Source organism: Toxotes jaculatrix, chromosome 9 (genome assembly GCF_017976425.1).
Source record: "Toxotes jaculatrix isolate fToxJac2 chromosome 9, fToxJac2.pri, whole genome shotgun sequence".
Lineage (NCBI taxonomy): Eukaryota > Metazoa > Chordata > Actinopteri > Toxotidae > Toxotes > Toxotes jaculatrix.
In genome coordinates, this window is record NC_054402.1 from 2,945,356 (window position 1) to 2,963,636 (window position 18,281).

The 18,281-nt window shown below is 42.9% G+C and overlaps 5 protein-coding genes and 2 non-coding genes across 8 annotated transcripts; 5 read left to right on the forward strand and 2 right to left on the reverse strand.

Annotated features, from left to right (window-relative positions):
* The first annotated feature begins 560 nt into the window (after positions 1–560).
* LOC121187236 (olfactory receptor 5F1-like) lies at positions 561–1,517 on the forward strand. The gene has a single exon (XM_041046408.1). It carries the CDS (start codon positions 585–587, stop codon positions 1,515–1,517), a length of 933 nt encoding a protein of 310 aa, XP_040902342.1. The 5' UTR covers positions 561–584.
* Positions 1,518–2,923: 1,406 nt separating this feature from the next.
* On the forward strand, positions 2,924–3,877 carry LOC121187239 (olfactory receptor 4L1-like). The gene has a single exon (XM_041046410.1). The coding sequence runs from the start codon at positions 2,948–2,950 to the stop codon at positions 3,875–3,877; it is 930 nt and encodes a 309-aa protein (XP_040902344.1). The 5' UTR covers positions 2,924–2,947.
* A 1,630-nt stretch (positions 3,878–5,507) lies between these two features.
* On the forward strand, positions 5,508–6,461 carry LOC121187241 (olfactory receptor 5AN1). Its single transcript, XM_041046415.1, has one exon. It carries the CDS (start codon positions 5,508–5,510, stop codon positions 6,459–6,461), a length of 954 nt encoding a protein of 317 aa, XP_040902349.1.
* A 7,546-nt stretch (positions 6,462–14,007) lies between these two features.
* Positions 14,008–14,079, forward strand: trnag-ucc. Its single transcript has one exon. It is a non-coding gene; the product is annotated as a tRNA-Gly (tRNA).
* A 386-nt stretch (positions 14,080–14,465) lies between these two features.
* On the forward strand, positions 14,466–16,535 carry polr2d (RNA polymerase II subunit D). Its single transcript, XM_041046050.1, has 4 exons — positions 14,466–14,794; positions 15,210–15,390; positions 15,510–15,605; positions 15,924–16,535. The coding sequence occupies exons 1-4, from the start codon at positions 14,716–14,718 to the stop codon at positions 16,000–16,002; spliced, it is 435 nt and encodes a 144-aa protein (XP_040901984.1). The 5' UTR covers positions 14,466–14,715; the 3' UTR covers positions 16,003–16,535.
* Positions 16,510–18,195, reverse strand: LOC121187025 (dual specificity protein phosphatase 14). 2 transcript variants are annotated; one of them, XM_041046049.1, is made up of 3 exons: positions 18,120–18,195; positions 17,199–17,515; positions 16,510–17,037 (listed from the first exon to the last, which is right to left on the reverse strand). In XM_041046049.1, exons 2-3 carry the CDS (start codon positions 17,507–17,509, stop codon positions 16,815–16,817), a joined length of 534 nt encoding a protein of 177 aa, XP_040901983.1. In that variant the 5' UTR covers positions 17,510–17,515; positions 18,120–18,195; the 3' UTR covers positions 16,510–16,814. The 2 variants fall into 2 exon arrangements, with proteins under 2 accessions (XP_040901983.1, XP_040901982.1); XM_041046048.1 differs by having other exon boundaries at positions 17,776–18,162.
* trnal-cag lies at positions 17,954–18,036 on the reverse strand. The gene has a single exon. It is a non-coding gene; the product is annotated as a tRNA-Leu (tRNA).
* Positions 18,196–18,281: the final 86 nt, after the last annotated feature.

Here is an 18,281-nt window from a genome sequence, read left to right on the forward strand (position 1 = left end):
TGGATTAGATTACACTGAGATGTATTTCCAAATACTAAATATTTTTTCTTCTCCACATGTGAGGAAAACAAAATATTAACTGTCTCCAACATCCCACACTCAGCTCACACAACACCCTCACTTTGTTTTGTTTTTTTTTTGTTGTTGTTTTTTTTTTTTTAAATAGTTTCTGAAAGTTGTTCAAATCAGTATCAGCTGTTGTGTTGCTGGGTATTCAAATCACACTGCTGCTGTGGGCGTCCCCCGTCCTTAAAACTCCAAAGGAAGTGGAAGCACAGTTTGAGTTCAGCTGACTCACAGTTGGACTGCACTGTGTCTAACCTGAGCCGTACGATGACTGGCAGTAAGGTCACGGTGAGTTTGGAAAATCAGCCTGTTTAGTGTCGGTTCACTGATTTCTGTCTGTGTGTAACTGATTCATTATCACAGTCATACGTTTATATTTCGTATGGTTTGAGTTTTACACCTCAGGCTGATAGCTGTACTATATTTTACAAACTTCATTTATTGAACTTTATTTCTAAACTTCATTGATTGCTAACTAAACAGTATTAATCATTATTTTATGAAGCCAAAGACGGATCATGAAAAACTCTACACAGGTTTCATATTTCACACTCGCTGCCTACTTTGACACTGGGCTGCTGAAATACTTTTATTTTCTTATTATTATGATTTTATACGTTTCAGCCCTTTGTGCCAATGTGCTGCTGATTGTGGTCATCTGTATGAACAGAAGCTTACATGAGCCTATGTACCTGTTTCTGTGCAGCCTGTTTGTAAATGAACTGTATGGTAGCACAGGGCTGTTTCCATTCCTCCTGGTTCAGATTCTCTCTGACGTTCACACTGTTTCTGCTTCTCTGTGTTTCCTGCAGGTGCTTTGTTTGTATTCGTACGGAGGTATAGAATTTATGACCTTAGCCGTCATGTCTTACGACAGATACCTTGCTATTTGTCACCCTCTACAATATAACACACGAATGACTTTTAACAAGATCGCCATGCTTACTGCTCTAATATGGATTTACCCTCTTCTTATAAATGCTTTCATAGTGTACTGTCTGACTGCCTCTTTACAGCTGTGTGGGAACATCATCAACAAAGTTTACTGTGACAATTACTCCATCATCAAACTGGCCTGTTCTGACACCACAATCAATAACAGCATTGGACTTGTTTACACGTTTACAGTAATCTTTGGTCTCATTCTTTTAATCCTTTACACTTACATGAGGATCCTTAAAGTGTGTTTCTCAGGCTCCAAACAGACCAGACAGAAAGCTGTCAGTACCTGCACACCTCACCTCATTTCTCTGCTCAACTTCTCTTTTGGTTGTTTCTTTGAAATATTACAGAGCAGGTTTAATATGAACAGTTTACCTAATATATTACGTATTTCTTTGTCACTCTACTGGCTCACATGTCAGCCGCTCATCAACCCTTTACTGTACGGACTGAAAATGTCCAAGATTCGCACTGTGTATAAAAACCTGCTCTTTGGGAAAAGAACGTGACGACAAACGTTTTCTGACCACAAACACATTCGCTCACTGTGAATAAAAAGAAATAAATTCATTAGATGAGATACTGTTTGACAATACTGTTGGAAACTGTAACGGTGTCATTCATATTTATCAATAAACAACAAATTAAAAAATGCTGATTTGGCTCATTTATTAACAGGTTTATTTTTTTTAACCGTTTACTCTTGATTAGTTTAAGATTAAGCATTTTTAACTCTGTCTGGAAAAACATGAAGTCATTGTTATCATTTGTCACTAAGACTTGGACATTAGAATATCTGCAGCGGAGCACCATGTACACGGTTTTATTTAAATATTCAGCCCAGGTGTGTGACGCTGACAGACGGCATCAGATGTTCTAAAATTAAAATCTGAAATAATAATAATCAGTTTCATAATCAGTGCTGCTGTTTTGAAGCTCTATACTTTTTCAGTACCAAAAGAAACATGTCTGTCGCACTAAGAATCAGAAACTGTCACAAACCAAAGGCTTGGTTTGTAGAAAAACGTGTCCACAAACCTCAAAGTAAGATTCTGAAAGGGAATCTGCACCAAAACTCAGTTACTTCAAAGTTATTAACTGTTGTTGACACAGAGTCAGAGAGGAGCTGAGACCAGGGTGCAGTGACACCATAGTTATCGATGGAGTTGGATTAGATTACACTGAGATGTATTTCCAAATACTAAATAATTTCTCCTCTCCACATGTGAGGAAAACAAAATATCAGCTGTGGTTTTCCACAGACTGCAGCTCTGTGCTAAATGCTGACTATGAACGCAGCCACACTCGTGTGTCTGTGAGGCTGCAATGCTCGTCGTAAAGAGGAAACTATGATGGATGAGAGCTTCAGGTCTGAAGTCTGTTCCGATCCCTGGCAGCTATGATGAAGAAAGTGTTAAAGCTGTGGGGGTTCATGTGTAAACTCATGGTACAGCTCTTCTCTAACATCCCACACTCAGCTCACACAACACCACCCTCACTATTTTTTTTTTTTTGGAAAACTTTCTGAAAGTTGTTCAAATCAGTATCAGCTGTTGTGTTGCTGGGTATTCAAATCACACTGCTGCTGTGGGCGTCCCCCGTCCTTAAAACTCCGAAGGAAGTGGAAGCACAGTTTGAGTTCAGCTGACTCACAGTTGGACTGCACTGTGTCTAACCTGAGCCGTACGATGACTGGCAGTAAGGTCACGGTGAGTTTGGAAAATCAGCCTGTTTAGTGTCGGTTCACTGATTTCTGTCTGTGTGTAACTGATTCATTATCACAGTCATACGTTTATATTTCGTATGGTTTGAGTTTTACACCTCAGGCTGATAGCTGCACTATATTTTACAAACTTCATTTATTGAATTTTATTTCTAAACGTCACTGATTGTTAACTAAACAGTATTAATCATTATTTTATGAAGCCAAAGACAGATCATGAAAAACTCTACACAGGTTTCATATTTCACACTCGCTGCCTACTTTGACACTGGGCTGCTGAAATACTTTTATTTTCTTATTATTATGATTTTATACGTTTCAGCCCTTTGTGCCAATGTGCTGCTGATTGTGGTCATCTGTATGAACAGAAGCTTACATGAGCCTATGTACCTGTTTCTGTGCAGCCTGTTTGTAAATGAACTGTATGGTAGCACAGGGCTGTTTCCATTCCTCCTGGTTCAGATTCTCTCTGACGTTCACACTGTTTCTGCTTGGTTTTGCTTCCTGCAGGTTTTCTATATTTATACATATGGACATATAGAATTTATGACCTTAGCCGTCATGTCTTATGACAGATATCTTGCTATCTGTTACCCTCTACAGTATAACAGACTGATGACAGCTAACAAGGTCGCCATGTTTATTGCTTTAGTTTGGTTATACGCGCTGATTGCCACTGTCGTCGGGTTGTTTCTGACTGTCTCTTTACAGCTGTGTGGGAACATCATTCCCAAAGTTTACTGTGACAACTATTTTATCGTCAAACTGGCCTGTTCTGACACCAGAGTCAATAACATCTATGGACTCATTGTAACTTGTCTCACAGTCTTATGTCCAGTGACACTGATCCTTTACACTTACATGAGGATCCTTAAAGTGTGTTTCTCAGGCTCCAAACAGACCAGACAGAAAGCTGTCAGCACCTGCACACCTCACCTCGTGTCCCTGCTCAACTTCTCTTGTGGCTGTTCCTTTGAAATATTACAGAGCAGGTTTAATATGAGCAGTTTACCCACAACATTACGTATTTTTTTGTCACTCTACTGGCTCACGTGTCAGCCGCTCATCAACCCTTTACTGTACGGACTGAAAATGTCCAAAATTCGCACTGTGTATAAAAGTCTGCTCTTTGGGAAAAGAACGTGACGACAAACGTTTTCTGACCACAAACACATTCGCTCACTGTGGATAAAAAGAAATAAATTCATTCGATGAGATACTGTTTGACAATACTGTTGATTGTGACCATACTGCTGTGTGTGTGTGTGTGTGTGTGTGTGTGTGTGTGTGTGTGTGTGTGTGTGTGTGAACCATTCCACTTCAGACTTTTTTCTGAATGAGGCCAGTACAGAGCCAGATTCAATGAGAGGCAAATTCAATTTACACTTTACCAAACAGTGCTGCGCTGTCTGGCAGACCCAGATGTCGACGGGGACTTTTCCCCACACCGCCTACCTGCCTCTGTCTGCATTTCATAAAGGTGAACTGTCTGAATCTTACACAGTGTCTCTGCATCATACAACTGAATCCAGTGCTTTCATGAGCCTCAGCTGAGACTGAGCCTGCCACCCAGGCCAATACCCAGAGAAACAACACAGCAGCTCCATCTAAAGTCTCAGCCTCCTCAAAGCAGCACCTCTAAACTCTCTATCTAAATTAGCTGAATCAAAATGCAAAGTAGTTACTGTAAATAACACAAAGTCCACAGGCTGAATCTGCCGTGACTCCACTTTGAACAGAAGGAGCACCATTTTGGATTTATCACCACGTTTCTCAGTCTAAGCCCAAACCCCAACTTCAGCCTCAGCGCTCAGTATGACATAAGCCTGTCACTGTACTGACGAATTAGTGCTGCTGAAATGAACATTATACTGAATTTAACAAAGCAGCAGGTAAACACGAAGGAAGTGCTGATGTAGCTCTTTTCACAACAACAGACGCAGGTCAGTTCCATCAAATACGAGCGTTTACTGCTTTGAATCATCCATGTTCACGTCTTCACGCCGTGAGAATATTGTATTGTATTGTATTGTACTGTATTTGAACGCATCAAATATCACATAAAAACATATACAAACAACCTAAAGGTGACATGAAAAATAATTTACAACTTATAAAATGCCTCGTTGGCTGATGGTCATGAAAAGAGATTTTACTAAAGCGGCTTAATGTCCTTCTTTTGCCTTACTTATGAAATATATTGAGTTTCTATCAACAGAAAATTAAAATGGGACGCAGCCGGTAAACAGGGAGGACTCTTACAGTCTGAAGAAATTCAAAATAAAAGCCTGGATATCTTAGGTGAAGTAAATAAAGAATATATAATAAATTATGAACTACTCATTTCATTGCTGTGCTAATTTCTTATTGCACCTATTAAACACATGAAGACAACTTGAATTTCTTTAATGCAACTAAATAATTATGTGTAAATACATGAATACAAATAAGAAACAAATGCATAAACAAGCGTCCAGCTCTGGATACGCTGACGTCAGCGGCCCAGAGGAAAAAGCCGGAGATGGATACCAGAGCTTCATAAAAACAACGCCTCTGATCGAGTTCATTCAGACAAAGAGGAGGAGGAGGAAGAAGAGAAAGCATCAGGCTGACATCAAACACAGTGCTGGCTGGGACATTAACACCGGCTTATTTATCATGTTTAACCAAAGATCTGCTTTTCTGTCTTGAACTGTACGAATCGGAGCAGGCTGGTGAAAGGTCCACGGCTGTTTGATGATTTTTTTTTTCTTCTGTATGTGTTTGATGTTTCACTATGAACAGCTCTGTGTCTACAGTCCCCATTACCTTTACAATCTATAGCTCTCTAGGTCTGTACAACTTTGCACTGGTCATTTGTATCTTTGTCCTCTACGTTTCAGGTGTGTGTATTAACCTTTTCCTTGTTGTGGTTATTTGCATGGAGCCTCGCCTTCACAGACCGATGTACGTTCTGTTAGTGAACCTGGCTCTGAGCGGGGTGATGGGCAGCTCCTCTGTGTGTCCGAACATCATCAAACACCTCATAGCGAACAGACAGGAAACTTCTCTGGAAGGCTGCTTAGCACAGGTGTTTTTCACCAACGTGTACGGCGGCTGCATCTTCTGTATCTTAGCGCTGATGGCCTACGATCGTTACGTTTCCATCTGTAAACCTCTGCTGTATCACTCCATCATGACGCCGGCTAAAGTCAAACTGATGCTGATGGGGGTTTACTTCGTCCTCAGCTCCTCCTCGGCCGTCCAGGTGTATCTGACGTCCAGACTCAGACTGTGCAGACACACGGTCGACAAGCTTTTATGCGACAGTCTGGTGATTGCAAACCTTTCTTGTACAAAGACAACTCTGATCAGCGTGTACGGTTTGTGCTGTGCTATCTGTGCCATCATTTTCCCTTGTTTTCTAGTCATTCTGTCATACGTTCACATTTTCATTGTGGTCCTGAAAACCTCGAAGGAGTCGCAGAGGAAAGCGCTGCAGACGTGCACCCCTCACTTAGTGACCTTTATTAATTTCTCCGTGGCGTCCTTCTTTGGTGTCATCTATAACCGCCTGAGTTATGAAGTTCCAAAGGCAGTGAATGTTTTGACGTGTATAAATTTTTTTGTCATCCCTCCTCTGCTCCATCCCATAATTTATGGCATTAAAATGAAAGAGATTCGCCAAAGTATAAACAAGATGATGAAAGATAAAATTACACAAGTGAGTTTCCGCAAACCTCACTGCTAATGAAACATGCTGACTGATGATTTTTATGATGAACGCTGAAGGTTTCATAACCCTCTGAATGTCTGATATTGCGTCAGGTAACTGTGGTGGATATGAATCATTCACCAAGAAGGAAAACAGAAGAAACTTTATAAATTAAAGCAAAATTGTTTAGTTTCTTTTACTGATCAGAGCTTGACAAAATGTCCGCAGGGAAGGATGACCAGGAGTTCGACAAACTTCAATGTCAAAGGAAAACTGAAAAAAAAAAAAAAAACAAACAAGCGACTTTATCTTCTAAATGTCTTTTATGGGTTCAAGTCGATGACAAACCAGTGAACAATAAATTAAAGGATATTATAGCATTTGCAGCTATAATGGCAAAAAAGAATTGAATTTAATTCAACTGGAATTCATCAGTTAAATCATCAGTTATCTCAGTTTATGAATCAGAGAAAATAATGTTTGTGCTGAGATTAGGTTATTAATCAATACTCTAATCATCTCAAAAGGTTCCTGCAGAGAGTGTGAAATATCTTCCTTCCTTTTTTTTACCTTTGAAGTGAATCAGTCGTGTGTGGAAATGACTACTGTAACTGTAATAATCTTCTAATTCTGAATTTGTTCAATAAAAACATTTTGAAAATAAAAAAGGTGTGAGGATTGTTTCACTGGGCTGCGAAGTGACACTGATTTCTGTGGGATCAGAAATGATGGGAAACAGTTTATTAAGATATGCGCTGAAACACTTTCATCACAGATTAACTTAAACAACTTAACGATTATTCCATTAACTGTCTACATTAAAAACTGTCCGTCGGCCCTGTACATTAGCCTGCACCCCTTCCTGCATCCGAACCTGTGATTCGTATTCACACCTGACCCACCACAACATGGAGCTCGCACCGAGCGTAAACAACAGACCTCGGGTCAGTTTGTCCAGCGACAGCTCTGATGGAGTCTCTTCAGATAGACATCCAGGTCCTCAACAATGTTTACAAAGAGAGAAAAGCTATGTTACTGTGTTTAACTCAGAAGTCACAGGTGGAAGAAACTGATCTCTGATCTGTCTGCTCTGCCGTGAGGTCCAGTTTTCTGTCACAGCTCGGTCTGAGTCCAGACTACAGTTACAACATGTGAAATACAACACAAAATGCAACACAAAAACAACAGCAGCCATGAGATCCAGCTGATCGCCCCAGAACCTGATCACTGCTCATTCAGGTCATCAATCAGGCCCCGGGACCTAAACCTGCCCATCACATTTGGCCCAGTTTTAAAGCCCTCCCCCCCATCGTAGCATGGAAGCGACAGGTACTTTTCTCCTTTCGCCTCCTTGAGAATTCTCAAGGAGGCGGTTCTGAGACGTTCTGGCGGACTCCCTACACCGATAATCCCGAAAGACCAGCGGCCAGCGCTGGTGGATCAAGCCCCGACTAACAGCCCACCACTTCAGCAAGGCAGCCCCGATGATCCACAGACGGTGCCACACTCTTCTTCCCTGCCTCGTCCACTCTTTCCTCCGACTACCCTGATAGTCGGAGACTTCATCATAAGAAACAGTCGATTCTTCAATGCTGTCACACACTGTATCCCTGGAGCCACAGTTCCAGTCCTACTAAGTAAACTTCCACCTCTGCTTGATTCCCTCCCATCCACAATCCACAGAGTAATAGTGCATGTTGGCACTAATGACACAACACACGGGCAGTCCGAAGTCACGAAAAAACATTTCAATGAACTTTTTCAACTTCTGCGACCCTACCATCAAAATGGATTATCTGTCTTCATCTCCGGCCCCATCCCCACTCTGAACCGTGGAGTTGGTCGGTTTAGCAGGATACTAGGTCTCAACACATGGCTCCAGTCTGCATGCAGGTCGAACCACATGCAGCTAATAGATAATTTTAACTTGTTCTGGGGCCGCTCTTCACTGTATTGTGCTGACGGCCTTCACCCAAACCGACAGGGCAGCGACTTGTTAGCGGCTAATCTACAGCACGTTGTGCAGAACTCCACACGTGACTGACTGTTTACAACACACACTCCTTCAGAACTCCCGGAACACACTATCGGTCCATCTTCACTCAATCAATCTGCGTACACCCCCTGTCTGTCGAGCTGTGCACTGCACCGTTGCAAAACCCCAGGCACAATGACAAGCAAGTCTGACAGCACGGACGATGGTATAACAAAATTAGACCTGAGCGAAAATCAGGACAGTGTGCCCAAGGCTAACCCTACTACCACTCTCTCTGCTCCTTCTATAATACCAGCCAGAATCACCAAAAGGCAAAATGTAGTATCTCACTCATCCAACTCAGTTCGACTAAATAACCTGATTCCTGTAAGGACCTCAACTCAGTCCCCCAACCCGATGGCTCATCTCTGCCTGATTAATATCAGGTCTCTGGCCAACAAATCCTTCCTATGTCAGGATTTTATTTTAAAAAATGACATAGATTTCCTATTCATAACTGAAACATGGCTAAGCCCTGGTTACTTCGTTCCACTGTCTGAAACATGCCCACCCAACTACCTATGTCTGAACCAACCCCGACTCACTGGCCGTGGAGGTGGAGTTGCAGTCATTTATAGAAATTGTTTTAAATGTTCCTATTTACCAACAGACACTTTTACAACGTTTGAGTCATTGGTTTTTCGCATATGCGCCCGACATCCAGTAGTATGCATTTTAATTTACAGGCCCCCCAAGAGCGTCAATAGTTTCATTGATGAATTCTCTGATTTTCTCTCCAATATTATGAGCAGATATGACAGGGTTGTCATCCTTGGCGATTTTAATATACATGTTTGTTGCCCTATGTCTTCTGGTTTGACCACCAATTTTGTTCATCTTGTCGAATCTTTTAGTCTTGTACAGCATGTAACCGTTCCCACTCACTGCAAGGGACACACACTAGACTTGGTACTATCAACCTGCGACCTTATTAGAAATGTGCAACCTCTGGATTTTAGTGTGTCTGACCACAAAGCTGTAACTTGCTTGTTGCAACTATATACTCCTGAGCTAGACACACCTCATTTAAGTATACGCACACGGACATTTAAACCTAATGCATCTGCTAATTTTGTTAGAATGTTTCTGACATCTAATAGCTGTCACACAACTAATGTATCCGTTGACACCCTACTTGATGGCTTTAACAATACATGTACATCAATTCTAGATGTAATTGCCCCATTCAAAAACAAGCAACCAAAGCACAAATATTTACCTTGGCTAAATGAACACACTAGAAACTTGAAAACGCAATGCAGAAGAGCAGAAAGAAAATGGAAAAAGGATAACCTCACTGTGTCATTGGAAAACCTCAAACATCTAATGCATGCATACCAACAAGCAGTAAAAGATGCACGAAATTCCTACTTATCCGATCTGATAAACAACAACTGCAACAATCCCAGAATACTCTTTCAAACAATCCACTCTGTAGTCAGACCTCCACCAAGTACTCCTATTGAGATATCTGCTTCAAAGTGTGAGCAATTTCTTCACCACCTTTTGAAAAAAACTGAAGACATTAGGCTCCACATCCCACCAGCCTCACCTAATACTGTCCCGCTGATTGAACCTGCTTCCTACCTAACTCAATTTAAACAAATAACACTAGCAGAGTTACACCATCTCATTAACCAAACAAATAACTCCACTTGTCAGCTGGATGTGATGCCTACAAGATTTTTAAAACAGATTCTGGATACAATTGGACCTCATATTCTCTCCATTATTAACTGTTCATTGTCTACTGGTGTGTGTCCCAACAGTTTTAAAAAAGCCATAGTGCGACCACTTCTTAAAAAGCCTACACTTGACCCTCTAGATTTTAATAACTTTAGACCAATTTCGAATTTATCTTTCTTATCAAAACTTTTAGAAAAGTCAATTGCGTCTCAGCTTATTGCACACATGAATAATAACAACATTTTTGAAACTTTCCAATCAGGCTTCCGTCGCCATCACAGTACAGAGACTGCCCTCCTTAAAGTCATGAATGACCTGCTTTTAGCCGCTGACAATGGGTCCTGTTCAATTTTGATCCTGCTGGATTTAAGTTCCGCTTTTGATACAGTTGACCACGGAATTTTACTACAGCGGCTGGAAAGCTGGGTTGGCGTAAGAGGCACTGCACTTTCCTGGTTTAACTCCTACCTATTAGAAAGGCCATTCTCTGTAGTACTCGGACAGTGTGCTTCTTCTTCAGCCTTGTTGTCCTGTGGAGTTCCTCAAGGTTCTACTCTTGGTCCAATCTTGTTCTCAATATACATGCTCCCACTTGGCCACATCATCAGAAGACACAACATCCAATTTCACTGTTATGCTGATGACACACAGCTGTACATCCCTCTTGCAGCCAATGACCCAGATTCATTGACCCACATCTTTAACTGCCTCTCGGATATGGAGAGCTGGATGTCTCAAAACTTCTTAAAGTTAAATAAATCTAAATCAGAAATTTTAGTTTTTGGGCCTAGGAATGCGAGAGAAAACCTGAAAGAAAGCCTCGGAAATTTGAGACCTCTAATTATGCCTTCTGCTCGTAACTTGGGTGTAATTTTAGATTCGGATTTTAACTTTGAGACACATATAACAAAGGTGGTGCAGTCATGCTTCCTGCATATACGCAATATTGCCAAAATTAAACAATTTGTGTCATATGCTAACCTTAATAAAGTCATTCATGCTCTCATCTTCTCACGAATAGATTATTGTAACTCTCTATACACAGGACTGAGTCAAAAAACATTGAATCGTCTTCAGCTGGTTCAAAATAGTGCAGCAAGACTTTTAACAGACTCAAAGAGGTACGAGCACATAACACCTATTTTAGCATCACTTCACTGGCTACCAGTTAGTTTTAGAATTAATTTTAAAATTTTATTAATTACTTTTAAAGCTCTTCATGGCCTTGCCCCCTCCTACATCTGTGACCTTCTCTCTCCCTATGCTCCGGTTCGCTGCCTGCGCTCCTCAGGTCAGACCCTTTTGGCCATGCCCTCCTCCAGACTCCTCACCAGAGGAGATCGGGCTTTTTCAGTTATTGCTCCAAAGCTTTGGAATTCTCTACCTGAGGAGATCAGGTTGGCCAACTCTGTGGTCATTTTTAAATCTAAACTGAAAACACACTTTTATAGATTGGCGTTTGGGTAGAAATGCCCAAATTGTTTTATATGACTGATTTTAAACGTGTGTCTTATCCTACTTTTATTGTGCTTTTATTGTTTATTGTTTAATTTTTTTTCTTTTTTGCTGTTTTATTGATTGTCTGTTCTTATTCTGTAAAGCACTTTGTAACCAAGTTTTGAAAAGTGCTATAGAAATAAAGTTATTATTATTATTTTCGTATCATGGATGTATTACTGAAGGGGCCTATTGGGGCCCTGTGCCCCTGGACCAGAGCCTCTGTATGAACAGTTGTCAATCAAATGACTTCAAAGAGAAACAGTCAGCAGATTACCAGGCTTCCTGTGAGCGACACAAGATCAAATCTGACTTCATGTTTAACGGACACTGTGTGCAATTACAAAGTCCTTGAGGAAAAACAGGAGCTTAAACACACAATGCAAAGGCCTGGAGCTGCTCTGTTTTCACAAGTAACCATGGTGAAAGCAGTGTGTCCTCCTATGATTCCCTGTCCTCCCCTAATTGGCCTGTTAGTGAAGCTCATTATCACCTCCAGTGTCCAAGTGTCCACACAGACTCTGGCCTCCGGGGGTCCGGCCTTGTGCTGTGGTACAGGTGGAAATATGCTGGGGAGCTCCGCTGAGGCTCATTACTGTGAGATGATGAAATCCAACAGCAGAGTCTCCACTGACTCTCTGTCCACCATACGTCACACTGCCACGTCCAACACGTCCAAACTTTAATAGCTGAACAGTATAACCTGAGAATGCTCTGATAGTAGTGACATTATCACCATTAAGTAGCCTCCAACAGAATAATCTCACCAAAGTCCATTCAGTAGCTGGTTCTGGAGCTTTTGATCTCATTACATGCTCTTCATCAGCAGTGAAGACAGTACCAGAACGGCTACTAAATGGCCTTTGTGGTTGAGGTCATTTTATCATGCCGATGCTGAACAAGGAGCAGGCCGTGACCCACATGATGAACAGGTGTGCACCAGGTCCATGAGCCGGTACAGTAAGCACGCTGCACAGCCCATGAAATCTCAGACACGGAGACGTGAACTCACCGCTTTAAAACTGACCAACGAGAGAAGTGGGTTAAAGCCTCAACTCTCAGCCTGCAGTTGCCCGTCCTATCAATACAGCAACAACGTGCATCACATCAACACAACAATGTGCAATAGTCATGCAGGCACATTCAGTGTATAAACAATAGACTCTTAACGTTTCAGGTCACAGCTGTAGTAAGGAAAATAAGTTGCTAAAGGTACTATCAGCATCAGGTGTCCAGGGTTATTTTCTGGACAGCGTAAAGGGACTTACAGTTTGGTGACTTCAAGGCTGGCCCAGGCTTCAAGGACGGTCTCTTTCCTGGTTGATCATCTGTTAGCAGACGAAGAACGACGTTAGAAAACCAGCAAATGAAATTTGGTTCTCCAGTTGTAAAGTGTGGACATTAAAACGAAACGGTTTAGGTACCGTACCTGGTACGGTACCTGAGCCGAGGTTTCCCACCAGTTTCTCTCTTTTTCTTTCTTTACCTCTCAGTATCCACCTGCCTCAGGTGAGTCCAGCTAGCTTAGAAGCTAAAGTTAAAGTTGGCTGGCTAGCATTTTTTAAAATACATATATATAATTCATGAACAAAATAATTCATGAACAAGGAGAAGAGAGCACCGCTCTATTTAAAAAAAAAAAAAAAAAACATGTCCATTTTTTAAAAATCACAGGTTGTTTACCTGCCCAGAGGATTTAATCCCGGTTTGAGGCTCCGTCCATCTTTCGAACAACGCGCCGAGTTGTCCAGCAAATGCACGGAGCCCGTGTGTAGTTCAGGGTACCTAGGACAATGGAACTTTACCACTAAATACCTGACTCTCACCAACATGGTGTATTCAAGATTCAAGAGTCTTTATTGTCATTATACATAATGAAATTTTGCAGAGACTCCCGGCTTTAAGGCACACATATAAATAAACAACACAAATACTGTAGAACACTAAAATGCATGTCCTACCATAAAGTCAGGTTATGTTGGGAAAGTCTTGGTCATATTGCGTTTCTGTTTGATATATTTGTATTCACATTTCCCCGCCACCTCATGAACTGGTCTGAGCGCATGCTCAGTCTGTTTCATACTGTGTACATGAAGATGATTCAGTTGATTCCTGGTTTATTCGGTCCTGTAACACTCAGACTCAAACAGCCTCCAGCATCCACCGGCCGGAGGAGGCCCATAAATATAAACACGTTAAAAACACCATGTGTATTCAGATGTGTGTGTGAGTCCTCAGTCACCCGGGTCGTGGTCTTCCATAAAGGGCTGTGGACATTCCAGCTGTCAATATCCTGCCAAATTCCCGGGGACGATTCGCTAAACCTCAGTGCCTGAAGCGGACTAAAGAGTTAGATTATGCATCGCGTTGGTGGTATAGTGGTTAGCATAGCTGCCTTCCAAGCAGTTGACCCGGGTTCGATTCCCGGCCAACGCAGCCTGTTTTTCTTCCCGCAGTTTCCATGAATGGCCACCCCGATAAAAAACTTGCACACCGTATTTTCCAGCTCTTTTCATGTGTGGTGGTTATATTAGTTTTGTCAATTTAAAAAAAGCATAAAGCAAATAAGTGGATGGTGAAAGAGCCTCTGACTGAAGAAGACAGTGACTGTAGAAGATAATCTGTTGGGTTTTTTCTGGAGAACAGGAAAAAAAAAGACGCTGATAAAGGCGAAGATAACCGTCGACAGGAAGAAATCAGATTTGCATTGCAAACGGACACAAAGTGTGGTAGAGTGGAGTAAGACAGAAGGTGGCAGTGACGCGACATCGAGGACGGAAACTGCCGCACAACCTCGAAGAAGAAGACGAAGAAGAAGGGGCAGGAAGCGGAAGTGGATCGTGGGGGACACGGAAATAATTCTGTGATTTGCGAGACTAAAGGCGCCGAGCTGAAACCTGCGTCCGTTGTTTTGACCGTTAAATCTCCACCGACCCGCGGAGGTGGTCCTCGGACTGCCGGGACTTACCGGGAGTGTGCGCTTGATCCACCGATCGGCTGCTGCCGTTGTTACCGTGCGCCATCTCGTGTCTCCGCGGAGCCCGGTGCTCGTTAGCCGGTGTTGTGACGGTCATGGCGGCGGGAGGCGGCGCGGCTCCTCCGCATGTCGGTGATGTGGAAGAAGACGCTTCGCAGCTGCTGTTTCCCAAAGGTCGGTGACCGGTCTGTGCGGAGCTGAAGGCAGTTTATGCTCGGACAGATAAACCTTTGTTTTCAGCTTTGAAAGCACGAAGGGAGAATTCACATCCAGACCACAAAGGATCAGGTCTTGGCCACTACAGGTCCATAAAGGTTTGGACTCTCCTGATTTGACAGGTCCAGTGGTTTCTGGTCCAGTGTGGTCTACATGTGAAAAGAGTCAGTAAGCTTTTCACAAATAGAACAAAAGTTTCACAAATCTGAGTTTTAAAGAGTCTTTGGCAGCTTTCACAGACCAGTCTAAGTATAGTGGTTTGTGATCAAGACCTGATTACCTGCCCACAGATTCCACCTGGTTGCTTTGATCGAGGTGGTTTAGTGTCTCGGTCCTGCTGCTGTTTTATTGTGCGTGTCTTTTGTTGTCACAGAGTTCGAGAACGCAGAGACTCTGCTGAACTCGGAGGTCCACATGTTGCTGGAACACAGGAAACAGCAGAACGAGAGCGCCGAGGACGAACAGGAGCTGTCAGAGGTTTTCATGAAGACTCTGAACTACACGGCTCGATTCAGCCGCTTCAAGAACCGGGAGACCATCACCGCCGTACGCAGGTACAGGTTCACTTCTTACCTGCCTGGATGTCTTCACACAAACCCGACATCCTCAGATCTTTGTGGATTGATCTGTATCTGACAACCCCCTGCTCTCTCTCTCTCTGCTGTGTCTTCAGTCTCCTCCTGCAGAAGAAGCTTCATAAATTCGAGTTGGCCAGTTTAGCAAATCTGTGCCCTGAAGCCGCTGAAGAGGCCAAGGCCCTGATCCCGAGGTTCGTCTCCTCCACATCCACATCGCACACAGACAGAAACCAGATCAGAATCATGATAAAACATGTGAAGACGTCACCTCCAGCTCTGAGACACTGATATGGACGTTTTCATTGATCAGTGACACTTTATAGATAATCTGATGATAATCAGCATATTGATCGGCAGTGATGATCACCTCTAGGTGAACTTTCATTAACCCATCTCTGTAGATTCGTAATTAGTTAAAGTTGCGGCTCAAACGACCTTTGACCTTCAATGATCAGAGCAGGTGAATGTGTGTATTCATGTGTGGAAAATATGTGTGTGTGTGCTTCCAGTCTGGAGGGTCGGTTTGAAGACGAGGAGCTGCAGCAGATCCTCGATGACATCCAGACCAAGAGAAGCTTCCAATACTGAGGCCAGACTCAAGACCCAGACCAGGACTGCTTTCTGGGCTCTGTGATTCCTGGTTCTCCTGCTGGACTTGTCCTGCTCCGACCACTGTCAGGTCCCTGTCTTGTCTGCAGTTTTATATCCAGGACTTCTGAACTGAACTGTCTGATCCCAGTCCAGTGTGGATCCTGATGGGTCTCTGTGCAGCTCATCTTCCTTCTACCATCACAATAAACTTTGATTTGTCTTTTTTTTTACATGATTTGTTCTCTTGTTTCTGACGGATCACCTCTGGGTCCGACTTCAGAGCTGAGATCTGGTCTCACTTTGGTGCTCTGGTCCATCATTTCTATCAGTTCCAGAGACACTGTGTTGACCTATTATACATTGTAATACCTGGTACAAGCCAACAACAGTAAGAGCATCAGTTTGGACTGGATGGATTATTTATCTGCAGCGAAGTCTGTAAGAAAGGAAACGATCTAAACACAGTTAGTGAATTACAACACTTAAAGGAGTTTTTGATCATTTATCCACCAGTCTTTGGCAGCTTCTTCTTGGATTGTACCTTTACTGTGTTAAATCATGAACAGTTAACATTTTTTCGTTTCCTCCTTTTTTTATTGATGTAATAGTTAAATTTTCATCCTTTCAGCTGTTTTTACATTAAAGTCCCTGAAAAGTTGGTTTCAAACCTTAAGTTGTTTCTCTCTGACACAAACATGCTTTATTAAAAAATCTCTGGAAAACTAAAAGGCGACTTTGTGTCTCCAGGAAGATTTGGACCTGAGCAGCTTTAATGTCTCTGAGTAGAAACTCAGTTTGTTCACAGTCCATCAAACATTGACACAGTACGCCGCAGTGGTGTTGGAGTCCTCAGAATCCTGCAGAGCCTCAGGCAGAACTCCGCTGGACGTCTGCACCATCCTCACCGTGTTCCTGCTGAACAGAGTCCTCTCGTAGTCCATCAACTGTCTCCAGAAACCAGCGTTGGGTCTGATGAAGGGTCGCTGCTCCAAAACCTGTTCATGAGCCTGACGGAGGCTGAGACCTTCAAACCTGCACACACAGAGACCAGAACCTCCTCAGAGTCCTGAACCATCTCAGACACCAGAACCTCCTCACTGTCCTGAATCACAGACACAAAGAGACCTCGAAGAGACTGGAGGTCTCAAACTGGGACCAAACACAGAATCTTTCAGTAGGGGGTGCTGGTTTACCTCATCAGGTAGGCCATTATCAGAGCAGGGGATCGGCTCCTGCCGGCAGTGCAGTGGACCAGAGTCCTCCCTGTCTGGTTCTGGTTGATCCTTTCAGCCACAGGGTCGAAATACTGTCTCAGGGGAGCGTGAGGTTGATCCTGGACGGGGACATGGAGGACCTGCAGGCCGTCGAACTGAGGGTAGGACACATCTTCCAGTCCACTGGCGTTAATGATGAGGGTGATTTTCCTGCTGGTCAACACACTGAGGTTCAGAGCCGCGTCCAGGCCGCTGAGGAACAGACCAGGAGAGACCTGAGAGACCGACATGACCAGCTGCAGGAGACAAGGACAAACCTTCACCTGTGAGACAATACTTAGGGCTCATAGAGGTAGAAATCAGCTGACACACAAAAACAACAAAACATCAGACTGTACCAATGAACAGCACAAATGACTGTGTGACTTTTTTTGTGATAACAGGCTGAAAACAAAATGACTGTGTCACCAGCTTCCACAGGTATCTGTACATGAAGAGGGTTTAATTTTATTCAAAAAAGCTGAATAAGTGAAAATATAGTCCAACAAATACTTGCCTCAATTATTCTTTATTCGGTGTATTGATTATTGTGCTTTATTTAGCCCGTGGTGTTGTTCTGTCATTTCTTTGCAAACTATGTGACTAAGATACGGCAGTTTCCTTTGTGTTTAATAAAATATCGGCGAGGTTTTAACCCTCAGTGTCAGACTCTGCTGATGTGGATCAAAAGATATTGTCAGAAGTGGGATTCGAACCCACGCCTCCAGGGGAGACTGCGACCTGAACGCAGCGCCTTAGACCGCTCGGCCATCCTGACATACCGGTTGCTGTTTGCTAACATTGACATATATAAACAGAGGAGGACCTCCGGGGATTTTCAGAAGTTTTAACTCTCTTTACCCGGTTGTTTGTCCCCAAACACAGCGGTGCCCTGGTCACAGAGACTTATGTTGAATCGCGCTCACATCGTCTGTTCGGATCCATAAAATTATGAAGGTACAAAACCAACGTGTCCAAATGGATCAATCGATCGACTTAGCAGAATATCAATACACACTCAGG

Excerpts from the sequence above, each read along its gene's own strand:
- LOC121187236 (XM_041046408.1), top strand. The coding sequence starts at position 585 with ATGAAAAACTCTACACAGGTTTCATATTTCACACTCGCTGCCTACTTT.
- LOC121187239 (XM_041046410.1), top strand. The coding sequence starts at position 2,948 with ATGAAAAACTCTACACAGGTTTCATATTTCACACTCGCTGCCTACTTT.
- LOC121187241 (XM_041046415.1), top strand. The coding sequence starts at position 5,508 with ATGAACAGCTCTGTGTCTACAGTCCCCATTACCTTTACAATCTATAGC.
- polr2d (XM_041046050.1), top strand. The coding sequence starts at position 14,716 with ATGGCGGCGGGAGGCGGCGCGGCTCCTCCGCATGTCGGTGATGTGGAA. Across the intron at positions 15,391-15,509 it reads ACCATCACCGCCGTACGCAG|TCTCCTCCTGCAGAAGAAGC; the intron begins GTACAGGTTCAC and ends CTGTGTCTTCAG. Across the intron at positions 15,606-15,923 it reads GCCAAGGCCCTGATCCCGAG|TCTGGAGGGTCGGTTTGAAG; the intron begins GTTCGTCTCCTC and ends GTGTGCTTCCAG.
- LOC121187025 (XM_041046049.1), bottom strand. The coding sequence starts at position 17,509 with ATGTCGGTCTCTCAGGTCTCTCCTGGTCTGTTCCTCAGCGGCCTGGAC. Across the intron at positions 17,038-17,198 it reads ATAATGGCCTACCTGATGAG|GTTTGAAGGTCTCAGCCTCC; the intron begins GTAAACCAGCAC and ends CTGTGTGTGCAG.